The 13,958-nt window shown below is 42.2% G+C and overlaps 1 protein-coding gene across 1 annotated transcript in view; it reads left to right on the forward strand.

The window, feature by feature from the left end:
* Window positions 1–13,958, forward strand: part of LOC121278802 (serine incorporator 1-like) — a 142,890-nt gene that overhangs the window by 109,032 nt on the left and 19,900 nt on the right. Inside the window, exons 8-9 of the mRNA XM_041189255.1 lie at window positions 5,466–5,634; window positions 6,929–7,144. Coding sequence (XP_041045189.1) covers window positions 5,466–5,634; window positions 6,929–7,144 — 385 coding nt within the window. The remainder of the gene's footprint in view (window positions 1–5,465; window positions 5,635–6,928; window positions 7,145–13,958) is intronic.

Raw genomic sequence — 13,958 nt, forward strand, 5'->3', positions numbered from 1 at the left:
CTCCAGCATTATGCCACCACCAAACACATCTTCCCTTCACCCCCCACTGTCAGCATTCTGTAGGCACCATTCCCTCCCGGACACCCGGGACCATTCTTCCATCACCCCCACCACCTCGTCCCCTTCCCAAGCAATCGCAGAAGGTGTAACACCTACCTTTCTAATTCCCCTCTCCTCATCATCCAAGGGGCCAAACATTCCTTTCAGGTGAAGCAGCGCTTCACTTGCACCTCCTTCAATTTGGTCTCCTGCATTCGCTGCTCCCAATGCGGTCTCCTCTACATTGGAGAGACCAAACCCAGAATGGGGACCGCTTTACAGAACACCTTCGGTCTGTCTGCAAGCATGACCCAGACTTTCCTGTTGCTTGCCATTCCAACACACCATCTTGCTGTCATGCCCACATGTCAGTCCTTGGCCTGCTTCAAGGTTCCAGTGAAGCCCAAGGCAAACTGGAGGAACAACACCTCATCTTCCGACTAGGCACTTTACAGCCTTCCAGAGTTAACATTGAGTTCAACAACTTCAGACCATGAACTCTCTCCTCTATCGTCACCCTTTTTTATCCCTATTTTCAAAATTCATTTTTATTTTTTATCCACTTACTTTTATTTTTATTAATTTTATTTTTATTCATTTATTCATTGCTTTATCGGCTTTTTCACCCCTCCCTTATCCCATTTTTGATCTTTTATCTTTCCACCACCGTCCCCTACCCCCACCCCACCCCCATGAGGGCCATCTGTCACTTGTCCATGTTGTTCTTTCAGAGTGCTTACTCCTGTTCTGCTATTATCACATTCTGCTTCTTACCTCTGCTACTATCAGCACTTTTTTTTAGCCCTTACCATTACCATTAACACTCCTTTGTCCTTGTGTTCATGACATCTTTGTCAATCTCCCCTTTACCCCCACCTATCGCTGACCTTCTATCCAGCTCCACCTGCACCCCCCCCCAACCCCTTAAACAGTATAAATGTCATCACATTTTTACTTCTCTTTAGCTTTGAAGGAGGTTCATATGAACTCGAAACGTCAACCCTGTTTCTCTCTCCACAGATTATATCAGGCCTGCTGAGTTTTTCCAGCATTTTCTGTGTTTGGGTCAGCAGATAGAGCCATTCACACCCAGCAGTCTCTGATTTGTTGCCATGGATTGCTGCAGAATGAAAGCATCATGAATGCTGCCAGGGTACCAGGCACTCACCAGTGTAAAATGTTTCAGTATAGTCACAACCATCTAGGTATTGAAGAAATAGAATTCTTTCTGGTTGTGATCTCTAAATTTACATGCTGCACTTACAAGTTGTGTGTGTGCATCAAATGGCGCCTTGCTCTGTGGAGCAGCCTGCAATCTCAGCGATGACATGGTACTCATTCCACCTGTTTCTCTCTGACAAGAAGGAATGAAATGTATTCTGTCTGTTTGCATACACAGCCTCATTGACCTCTATGGCAGGGCAAACTGGGAGATTTTAAACATTACTTGCTGCAACCTGAAAGGAGCTTAATGCATAAAAGCTCATGGCCAGAGTCACAGCCACCAGCAATGTCATCCTCACCCTGCTCTGAGGATGTAGGTTGTGCCTCAAAAGATGTCAGATTTTAGTGAGCACCATCTTGGGGAAACAGAGAAGTCTGATGCACTGTTCATTTCTCAGGGCTAGGTAGGAGAAATGATCCTTAAAGACCCTGAATGGATATATCTCTTATATCCCTACTCCTCCTCCCTCTTTGAGCAGCTTGTCCTCCTCTGTGTTGCTTTGTTCATTCTCTCTGTCACTCTACAAGCCAAAGGGAGAGATAATACTGCACCCTTGTATGTGAGCAAGTGGTCTAGCAGAACCCTTGGGCAGAGTTTCACAGGCCCCTGCAGGTGGCTTTGCAGTTGAGCAGGGCTCATAAAATTCTGTGGGTGCCTTTCCCACCGCCTACACACCCACCTCTGACTTGACTGCAATTTGACAGTGGCGGGTGAGACCTTAGGTGGCCTACCCACGCTCATGCCACTGAGGCCCTTAATTGGCCAATTAATGACCACTTGTTACCCGCTACAGTTTTTCAGCCAGCGAGAAGATGTCAGCAACAGGTGGCAAGCCAGGAAGGCTAGCTTGCTTGGGCCTTGAGCAGGAAAAGGATGGTTTCCTCCTCCACAAGTCCCCTTTTCTGATCAGAGCCCCCCATCTCCATGGTCTGCCCCACTGAGTGTCCCTTTGCTCCTGACCTGTGTATCCACCTCCTTCACAATGCCACCCAGCCCCACCAGTCCAAGGCCTCCTATCCTGACCCTGCTGAGAACACCACAACTTACCTGTCATCCAGCTCCTGGCTTTTCTTTGGGGACTGGATGCAGTCCCAACGGTGGCCACCACTCCCAATAGCGCTGCTGGGATCCGAGAGCTGCTGGCCATCCTCCCAAAGGAAGACAGAAGGCCCGTATCAAGCCATTTAAAGCTGTTCAGAGAGCAGCTTGTCAGAGCGGGGGTGAATTCTACAGAAACTTTTTCAGAGTTTTGGCAGAAAATCCTAGCATCCATGAAATTCTGCCCTTGAAGTCAGGAGAAAGGCCTTCGGCACATGTCACACCACCCCCTGTAAACTTCACTAACTAAATAGTAGTAAAAATCAGCAAACATTTCCACAAACCTCAGTAAGAGTCAGTATAAATAAATCATCATCTAACCTGAAAGTATTTGATAATCCCGTAAATAACATTGATAAATGATTCCTTCGTTCTATTGAATGATTGTTTGGCTGTGGGCATTAAGGGAGGACATTAGTTGGAGCGTTCAGGTTTCAAATAGCATCGCTGACATTAAATCATGATCTGCCTACTCTGCATACTTTTGGTACACAGCCCCTGCACCCATGCTAACAACCTTACCAAAATGGCGTCTGGTGAAACCAGCACCAGAAGTGCAGGTGTCAGGGACACGATTTTGGACCTGAATGACACCTGTAGCTCTGAAAATATGGGCGCTACGCAACCCTTTGGGGCCCTATGTCTGCAGGAGTATTTTCGCTACTATTGATACCACGGAGTTTTGGTAAAGCACACAGGATATGGAACAGAACAATTTTTCTACTAAATGTTTTAGCAACTGTGTGTTATCTTGTCTCCACAAGATCCTCCCCTCAACTTATGAAAGGATTAGAGCAGCACGTCAAACCTTGTTTTAGGTTTGAAATATCAAGCAAATTTGTTAAATTATAAACAAATTCATATACATTAGCAATCCAATGCATATTTATAATATTTCTATTATCTAACACCTCAAAACAAAAATAAAAGTTTACAATCTACAGACTAAAGATACATTTTTTGGTGTAGTTCCATTTTTTCTTGTAATCATTCCTATATCTAACGCTGCCTGTCGGGCGGGTCAGTCGGGAGCGGGCATAGAGCCGATTGCCACCCACGATCAGTTGCACGCCGCCATTTTATGTGGGAGGGCCAATTAAGGCCTGTCCAGCGTGACGCACAGCCGGTAGCACTCAGCGCTTCCTGTGTGGGTGGGGGGGCGGAGGGAGAATCGGGGCCTGCCCTCCACACGAAAGAGTGCAAAAACCTCCCTGAGGCACGGAAGTGCCTCAGGGTAATTAAGATCGTATTGAAAGTTTTAAACAAAAAGATTAAAGTTATTTAGACATGTCCCCTCATGTGACAGTATCACATGAGCTGGGACATGTTTATGAATTGTGAAAAAAACATTTATTTAATAAAACCTGAAAAACACGAAGGCCGCCTGGGCTCTTCACCTGCCCGACAACATTAAGGTTGGACAGGCAGCCCTGTTAATTTGTTTCTTTAACAGCCTTAACAAGCTTTTGACAGTTTGGCAGTTCCGTTGCGTGCCCGCCGAACGAAAGATCTGAACGATGCGCGGTGATGTCGGGACACATGCCCGATGTCACCGCGTGTCACTTTAAGCATCGGCATGCCGGGCCCACGCCTGTACACAACAGGAAAATTATGGCCCATCTGTCTGTGAAGATTTCAATTGGCTGAAATCAACTAGAATCAATGCAACTTGCCTCTGCCAATTCAGCTTAATGAACTATACCAACATGTTGGATTTAAATAATTCACACTCAGATACATAATTATCATAAATGTAACTGTAACCCTAATACAGCATGTAAGTAGTTGCTATATGTGGCTTGGGTCTTCTCCTTGTAACAATTTGCAACAAACAAATACATTTTGCAGTCTGTTTACTGATTTAGGATCAGAATAATTAGGTTGTTTTGGAACACTTTGGATGGAATCTTGTGCCCTCCTCTGTGATGAGTATGGTGACAGAGAGGTATTTAACCATGCAGGAGGGTGGGGAGCCTGCCGCCTTACCATCTTCTGCTTTATAAATTGGTTTGTGGTGGGAAGGCTCATGGACGTCCTTCCATCTCACTGTCAATTGAAGTCCTTAGGTGCCCAATCAATGGCCACTTTAAAAGCCTCATCCCACCGCCACTGATATCCCAGTGACATGCAGGGAGTACAGCAAATAAACCCTGTCGGGGTTGCTTGTGGGGTCCCGTGGGTGGGGGGGGGGGAGTGGGGGTTTGGGGGATCCCTTGTTCAAAGGCGATCTGTGCCTGATCGAGGGACCCAGCATCAGGACGGGGGGTGCCTGCTGAGAGCCACCCCCTACCTTTGCTGCCAGTTCTACACCTGCTGTCACCATCTATCAACTGTGTGCCTGGATCCATTTACAATCCGAGGCCTCTGGTGGGTGTCATTCCAATAATAGCCACCACCTCCTCTGTGGCGCTGCTGTTCAATAGAACTGCTGGCTTCTGACTAGCTGGAAGCTCTTGGCGGGCAAGACTTCCACCCTGGGGACCTTAATCCCATGAGAGGGCCCACCACAGGAATGTTAAGTGCCTGATTGGCACAAGGTGCGACAGGTCTTCCCAAAAAGAGCTGATGTCGGATCTTCCTGTCATATTTCACAAGATTCCACCCTTTATATTGTGACTAAAATTAAAGGTATATTTAGCAGACTAAAGAAGATAGAATTGTTTCATTTTTGTCACAGTTCTAGAAACTAGTTACACAGAACACTGGAATTTCTGTTCACCTGTCAAAAAGGAGTTTACTTTTTTTAATGGATACTCTTAATTAGTCAGGGGTAATGTCCTAATGCATAATAATGAGCAAGTCATTTTCCAAGGGATATAATTATAGCAAAAAAAAATTATTTAAGAAGTTATTATTTATAATTAAGCTTTTTATAAACATATTCTGACTTTTTTGGCTGTGACCTTGGTATTGAAGCTGGAAGAGAGATTTATTGCTGTACATTTAGAATTGTAATAAACTCTGTACCAAAAATGTTTCTGGACAGAATGCATTAATTACGGAATCATTAACAAACATGAATAATTTATTTTTGATGAAGATTAAAAGTTGTATTTTACTACACAGTAAGAGTAAGCTTTCTTAATTTGTATTTTGCTTTCAGATGACGAGTGTAATCCCAATATGATGAGCTTTTTTGAAAGGACATTTCCCAGCACTGATTTTGACAACAATACTGTAAACACGATCAATGCTTCAGATGCAGGGTTGCAGTGGGATAGCCAGTGCATTGCTGGCTTGGCATTATTCCTTATCTGCATCTTATATTTGAGGTAATCACAAATATTAGTTGAGCAGTTTTTTATTGGCATTTTGCTGCAGCTATGCACATGCTTCCATTGAATGTGCTATTATACCAGCACTCTTGTGTCATTTTGTTTTATTCTTTCATGGGATGTGGGCATCACTAGCAAAGCCAGCATTCATTGCCCATCTCTAATTGCCCTTGAACTGAGTGGCTTGCTAGCCATTTCAGAGGGAAGTTAAGAGTGAGCCACATTGCTGTGGGTCTGGAGTGACAGGTAGACCAGACCAGGTAAGGTTGGCAGATTTCCTTTCCTAAAGGCCATCAGTGAACCAGGTTGGTTTTTAACAACAATTGATAATTTCATGGTCACCATTCCAGATGTTGTAGAATTTCAGATATAATTAATTGAACTTAAATTCCACCAGCTGTCCTGGTGGGATTTGAACCCGTGATTACTAGTCCAGTGTCATTACCACTATGCCACCGTCTCCCCAAGCAACAGTTAACCAGTATTGCTAAGGTGTCAAACTGACCTTATTAGGAGCAAAGGACAAAGAGGAGGCCATTCAGTAACATCCACCCACCTTGGCTTCATATCCCTTAATACCCTTAGCTATTGAAAATCTATTGATATTAGATGTAAAATTATTAATTGCGCCCAATCAGTCTTTAACTTCGATTTTTGACTTAGTACGTTCTAAAAGGTAACAGTCTCAAACTAGTATCTATAATGTAACCCAGGAGATCATCAAGACATTGGAATGGCCACACCTTGACTACTGGTTGCCGTGTTACAGCCAGGCTATTCTGCTGCTGGAGGTAGCATGGAAAAGGGTAACCAAACTGTTGACTCGCTTAAGAGGAGAACTTCAAGAGATTTTTTTATTTTGGAGAAGAGGAGACTCAGGGGAAATGTTATTCAAGCATTCAGGGTTCCTAAAGGAATAGATATATTGAACCCCGATTGTATGTTTAAGATTGCCACAAACTGTTGGGCCAGAACATACTGGCTCACAATGAGAAGAGAGAAGGTGAGGGGGCAGTTGAGGTTTAAGTGTTTTATGCAAATGGATAGTGAAGGTGGGCACCAGACTGCCCAGCGAGGGAGACATTGTGGAAAAATGCTACAGGAAGATGAGTGAGATATAAAAGGGTATGGAGGATAGAAAAGTATGGGAGCTGTCAGATGGACTGCATCCTTTTCCAATTTGTACTTTCCTATGTTCCAAGCCCCTATTGATGTATTTTAGAATCACAGTTTATTAAAACTGAGAACCATTGATTTTTAACCTAATTCTATTGATGTTACATTTTGTTAGCATTAGGAAATCCAGCTGCACACAGAGGCATAGCCACTCCACCAATAACCCAGAGACTGGATCTTTGGAAAGCATATCAATACAGGAAGGCTGTGAAGAAGTGCATCGCTTTCAGGACAATGAAAAGGAAGGGGTTCATTACAGTTACTCTTTTTTCCACTTTATACTTTTTCTGGCCTCCATGTACGTTATGATGACACTAACTAACTGGCACAGGTAAGAGGAAAAACAGCACCACTGAAGAGCCATCTTCAGACACAATCATAACACTAAAAATATAGGCTCCAAATTTACAGGAGTCCGGGAAGGTATGGTCCAAGTGAATTGCTCATGGAAAGGGGCACAATTTGGAATTGAAGCTGGATGACTCTTTCACCCATCTACCCCATGTTCCAAGACTGCTTTGGTAGTCTGTCCAGGTAATTTTCAGGCTACCCCAGGGGTTAGACTTCAAGTAAGCTGAGTGAAGACCACACTAGCTGATAGCTGGTAATCTGACAGTCAGCCTTCAGAAGGCATCAAACTTTGTCCCAGAATAAAAACAAAAAAAGATGGGAAAACTTAGCAGGCTCGCAGCATCTGTGGAGAGAGAAACAGAGTTAATGTTTTGAGTCCATATGACTTCTTCAGAGCTGAAGAGAAGTAGAAATGTGATGGACTTTATACTGTTTAAGAGGGGGCAGGGCAGGTGGAGCAAGATAGGTCAGAGATAGGTGGGAGCTAAGAAGAGATCGCCAAAGATGCCATGGACACAAGACAAAAGGAGTGTTAACGGTAGTGGTAAAGACTGAAGAAGCTGCTGATTGTAGCATAAAGGTAATAGCAGAACAAGGGTCAGTGCTTTATGGTTCTGTTGTGGGGTGGGAAGGATTTAAAAAGATGAATTAATAAATAAATTAAAATCAAAATATAAAAATGTGGATTAAAAAAACAGGTAGAGATGGAGGATAGAGTTCAGACCATGAATTTACTCCTCTATCTTTAGCCCTTTTTAAATCTTTTTTTGTTTTTTAAAATTCTAATTTTAATTTTTGTTTATTTTTATTTATTTATTCTTTTTAAAATTCCTTTCCCCCACCCTCTCTCCAACAAGGACATCTGTCTCTGGTTTCTGTGTTGTGCTTTTGCAGAGCGCTTACCCTTATTCTGCTATTAATGCATTCTGCTCTTATCTTTATGCCACTATCAACACCTTCTTTAGTCTTGTTATGATCTGGCAAGTGGTTATTTGCCAGCCTGACCAAATCAGAAAGGGAAACTTGGTCAAGCTGTTGCAACAATTTTGCAATTTGTATTTATTACGAGAAGGTATGTGTTCTGAAGTAAAGATTCCACTGCCAATTTTGGAGATTTTAGATATTAAATTAAAACTTTTATTAACAAACAAAAAGAAACCTTAAACACACAAGATTACATTTACACAGTTAAATTTAGTCTTACAACATTTCCCAAAAGATCTCCACTTAGCTAGACTCACAAACAAACACCCTTTTGCATCTGTATAGATTCTTAAGCTATAAAACCTCCAGTAATATTACCGCAAAGCACCCGCTGTTGCTATAGGGGAGGTATGTCACAAACTTCTCTCTCCTTCTCCCTCGACAATGGGAATCGAAGGCTTGTAACAAAACCTTACTTTCTGGAACCAACTGGCACTTCTCTGGGGTGGCTAGAAGCTGCCGCTTCACAGTACACTCTTCAAGATCTCACATGGCCACACCTCATACAGCTTTCAATCTTTTGTTAAATATATTTTCTCCACTTTTATCTCTTAAACACGTTGTTCTTAACCTTCTTTTGAAATTTACCTTTCCCAGAATCTAAAAATCTCTCAAGTTGCCATTACTGCCAGCACTTTCGGGAAAAATAAACTTATTAATTTTGCTTTATTTATTTATGATCTTTGTCAGTTGTAAAACTTCTTGTTTCGTCTCTTTGAAATTCAACAGCTATAAATTCTACTCCTTATCTATCTCCTAATACAAATTCCTATTCATGATGTATCTGCTCGGATCCCATTTTAGCTTACCCATCTCCACTTCAAATGCTTGCTTTTGCACCTAACCCCTTTGATGATTTAGACTTTGCAGTCTGACTGTCTTCAGTTTAAATTAAATTAGTCATACACACCCAACTTACACACAGTCCCCACAAGCGTGCTTCACATTATCCTGTAGTAATATTTTTTAGAAATGATATTTTCTTTACAGTCTTTACCACTACTGTTAACACTCTGTTTATCTTGTGTCCATGACATCTTTGTCAATCTCTCCTTAGCTCCCGCCTACCCCTGACCTTCTATCTTGTACCACCTCTTCCACCCCCTCTAAAACAGTATAAAATCTATCACATTTCTACTTCTCTTTAGCTCTATAGAAGAATAATTCAATCTTGAAACATTAACTTAGTTTTTCTCTCCACAGATGCTGCCAGACTTGCTGAGTTTTTCCAGCATTTTTTGTTTTCTTTTCAGATTTCCAGCATCCACAGTATTTTGCTTTCAAATTTTGTCCAGGCATAAGTAATCAATCCAATTAGTTCAATGACATAAAAAAAACAGAAACATTTCCTTTCGTGAAAAATGAAACATAATAAATGCTTTCAGTTTGACTCTATATGGACTACTCACTCAGACATTAGAATTACACAATGCTGTTCCAATTTTTTGTATGACAGTCAGGGTGGACACTTCTGTTGCACTTGTACAGATGTGGACCTCCCATTTCAATTATCCAATGTATGATTTGACATAGACTCCAGGTCCTTGGTTTCATGTGGGTTCAAATCCTGGTCTGCTGCATTTCCAGTTGAAGAGCAAGGACTCCGAACTTAAGGGCCATATTTTCCATTTTTCTTTGTGAGTTTATGAACCCCTATTTTACGAACATATAAACATACGAAATAGGAGCAGAAATAGGTATTTGGCTCCTCAAGCCTGCTCCTCCATTCAATAAGATCATGGCTGATCTGTTTGTGCTTTGAATTCCACATTCCCATTACCCCCAATAATCTTTGATTCCCTTGCATAACAAGAATCTATCTACCTCCACCTTAAAAATATTCAATGACCCCACCTCTACTGCTTTCTGAGGCAGAGTTCCAAAGTTTCACAACCTCCTGAGAGAAAAAAATTCTCCCAGTCTCTGTCCTAAAAGGGCTGCCCCTAATTTTATAAAGTACCCCCTAGTTCTGGATTCACCCACAAGGGAAACTTCCTTTCCGCATCCACCTTGTCAAGACCGATCAGGATCTTATATACTTCAATCAAGTTACCCCTCACTCTTCTAAACTCCAGTGGAAACAAGCCCAACCTGTCCAACCTGTCCTCATGAAACAACCTGCTCATTCCAGGTATCAATCTAGTAAACCTCCTCTGAACTGCCTTCCTTAAATAAGGGGACCAAAACTACGCACAGTATTCAAGGTATGGTCTCACCAATGCCCTGTCTAACTGAAGCATAACATCCTTACTTTTATGTTCAACTCTTCTCATAATTAAGGATAGCATTCTTTTAGCCTTTTTAATTACTTGCTGTACCTGCATATTAACTTTTTGGGACTCATGCGCTAGAACACGTAGATCCCTCTGCACCTCGGAATTCTCCATTTAAGTAATATCCTGCATCTTCCTGCCAAAGTGAACAACTTCACATTTTCCCACATTATACCCCATCTGCCAGATTTTTGCCCACTCACTCAGCCTATTTATATCCATCTGCAACCTCCTTATGTTCTCTTCACAACATACTTTTCTGCATATCTTTGTGCCGTCTGCGAATTTAGCTACCATGCCTTTGCTCCACTTATCTAAGTCATTGATCTAAATTGTAAAAAGTTGAGGCCCCAGCTCAGACCCCTGTGGGACTTAATTCGTCACATCCTGCCAATCAGAAAATGACCGATTTATGTATACTCTATGTTTTCTGCCAGCCAACCAACCTTCTTTCCATGCCAATACCTCCGCATCATGAGCTTTTATTTTCCACAATAACCTTTGATGTGGCACTTTATCAAATGCCTTCTGGAAATCCAAGTACAGTACAGCTACAGGCTCCCTTTTATCCACTGCAGATGTTATTCCTTCAAAGAACTCCAGTAAATTCGTTACACATGATTTCCCTTTCACAAAACCATGCTGACTCTTCCCGATTACCTTGAGGTTTTCCAAGTGCCCAGCTCTAACCTCCTTAATGATCAATTCTAGCACTTTCCTCACAACAGGCGTCAAACTAACTGGTCTATAGTTTCCTGTTTTCTGCTCCCTCCCTTCTTGAATAGAGGCGTTATATTTGCTACTTTCAATCTAATGGAACCTTTTCAGAATCTAGTGAATTTTGAAAAATTAACACCAATGCATCTACTTTTAAGACTCTAAGATGAAGTCCAGCACGACCCGGGGACCTGTCAGCCCACAGCTCCATCAGATTTGCTCAGTACTACTTCCCTAGTGATTGAAAGTTCCTCTCTTCCCTCCAACTCCTGATTTACAGCTATTACCAGAATGTTTTTTGTATCCTCTATAGTGAAGACAGAAGCAAAATATTTGTTCATTTCATCCGCCATTTCTTTATTTTCCAACTCCCCATTGTCACTCTCCAGAGGACCAATACTCACTTTACTTACTCTTTTCCTTTTTAAATACCTGTAGAAACTCTAGCTCTCTGTTTTTACATTTATAGCTAGCTTCCTCTCAAACTCTAATTTTTTTCTCCTGATTAACCTTTCAGTTGTTCTCTGCCATTCTTTATATTCTGACCAATCAACTGACCTGCCGCTCATCTTTGAGTAATTATGTTTTTTCCTTAAGTTTGATGCTTTCCTTAACTTTTTTAGTTAACCATGGATGATGAGTCCTCCCCTTAGATTTTTTCTTTATAGTAGGAATATACATAGTCTAAGGATTCTGAAATATCTCTTTAAATGTCTGCCCCTGCTTCTCTGTTGATCTATCTTCTAGCATAGTATCCCAGTTCACTTCAGCTAGCTCAGCTTTCATGCCCACATAGTTGCTATTATTTAAGTTTAAGATATTAGTCTTAGATCCACTGTTCTCCTTATCGAACTGGTTGCAAAATTCAATCATATTGTGGTCGCTGCTTCCTAGGGATGACTTTACTCTGTGGTCATCAATTAATCCTGTCACATTACACAACACAACATCTTGGTGGTCCCAGAAGATGCTGCTCAAATAAACTATCTTGAAAGTATTCTATGAACTCCTCATCCAAGCTACTGCTGCCAATCTGATTTTTCCAATTTATACGTAGATTAAAATCACTTATGATTATTGCCACCCCTTTATCACAAGCACCCAATATTTCTTCTTGTATACCTTGTTCTACATTGTGGTTACTGTTAGGGGGCCTATAAACCACTCCCACTAGTGACTTCTTTCCCCCGCTACACCTCATCTCCAGCCAAACCGATTCCACATCCTGATCTCCTGAACCAAGGTCATCTCTGACTATTGCACCAATGCTACCCTTAATTTACAGTGCTACCCCTCCACCTTTACTTAGCTTCCTATTCTTCTTGAATGTCTTTTACCCCTCAATATTCAAGACCCAATCCTTGTCATCTTGCAGCCACGTCTCCCTAATTGCTATAAGATCATGTTTATTCACTTCAATGTGTGCTATCAATTCATTTACTTTGTTAGGAATGCTACACGCATTCAGATACAGGGTCTTTAGTTTGTCTTTTTGTTATCGTTGTAACATCTAGTCTTGACTGTTGGTATGTTCTTAGATGTTTCCTCTCTGTCCCTTACTGCCATTCTCATTTCCCATATTACTATCATTTCCCATATTACTATTTTGCTCTCCTGCCTTGACTCTATCACTTGCTTTGTTACATCTACCCAAGCTTGATTCCTCACTGCTCTTGTTTAGTTTAAAGCCCTCTCTACCTCCCTAGTTATGCAGATCGCTAGAACACTAGTCCCAACTCGGTTCAGGTGTAAACCATCCCAATGGTACAGCCCCTACTTTCCGCGGTGCTGATGCCAGTGCCCCACAAACCAGAATCCACTTCTCCCACACCAGTCTTTGGGCCATGCATTGATTTCCCTAATTTGATTTGTCTTATGCCAATTTGCACGTGGCTCAGGTAATAATCCAGAGATTATTTCCTTTGAGGTTCTGCTTAATTTGTTGCTTAGCTCCTCATACTGACAATGCAGAACAAACTTCCTCACCTGCCTATGTTGTTGGTACTAACATGGACCATGACAACTGGATCCTTCCCGTCCCACTGCAAGTTCCTCTGCAGCCCTGAGCGATTGCCTTGAACCCTGGCACTAGGCAGGCAGCACAGCTGTCTGGACTCTCGCCCTTTGCTACAGAGAACAGAGTCAATCCCTCTTACTATACTGTCCCCTCCTACCACTACATTTCTTTTTGCTCCCCACACCCCGCCGAATGGCTTCATGTAACACAGTGCCATGGTCAGTCAGTTTATCCACCCTTCAGCCCCCACTCTCATCCAAACAAGCTGAGAGAACCTCAAACCTGTTGGACAATTGCAGAGGCTGACTCTCCTGCACTCCTGCATTTTGGGTCCTCTTACCTGCCTCAGTTGCAGTCATACCCTCCTGTCCATGACCACTTTCTGAATCAGAAGACCCTACCCTAACAGGTGTGATCACCTCCTGGTGCAAAGTATCCAGGTAACTCCCTCCCCCGATCGGAAGCATTATCTGCAGAAGTAAGCTTGGTAAGCAGGGTATTGTTGAATAAGTGCCACTTGATAGCACTGTCGACAACATCATCCATCACTTTTCTGAGGATTGAGAGCAGATTGAAATGCAAAGGTACCCACGGCTTCTTTTCTTTACTACAAGCCGTCTACTTAAACCCCTTTCCCCTGTCTCCTCCACCATCACCTCCAACAATAAGTGTGATGAGTTTGTGGATGTCTTTCTCATTAAGTTTGTGAGGAGGCATGCTGCAGACAAAGCAGGGGTCCCTTGCTTTGCCAGAAAAATTGCAATCAAGAAATACCCCCTAATTACTTCAATAATTGCCTTAAC

Source organism: Carcharodon carcharias, chromosome 6 (assembly GCF_017639515.1).
Source record: "Carcharodon carcharias isolate sCarCar2 chromosome 6, sCarCar2.pri, whole genome shotgun sequence".
Lineage (NCBI taxonomy): Eukaryota > Metazoa > Chordata > Chondrichthyes > Lamniformes > Lamnidae > Carcharodon > Carcharodon carcharias.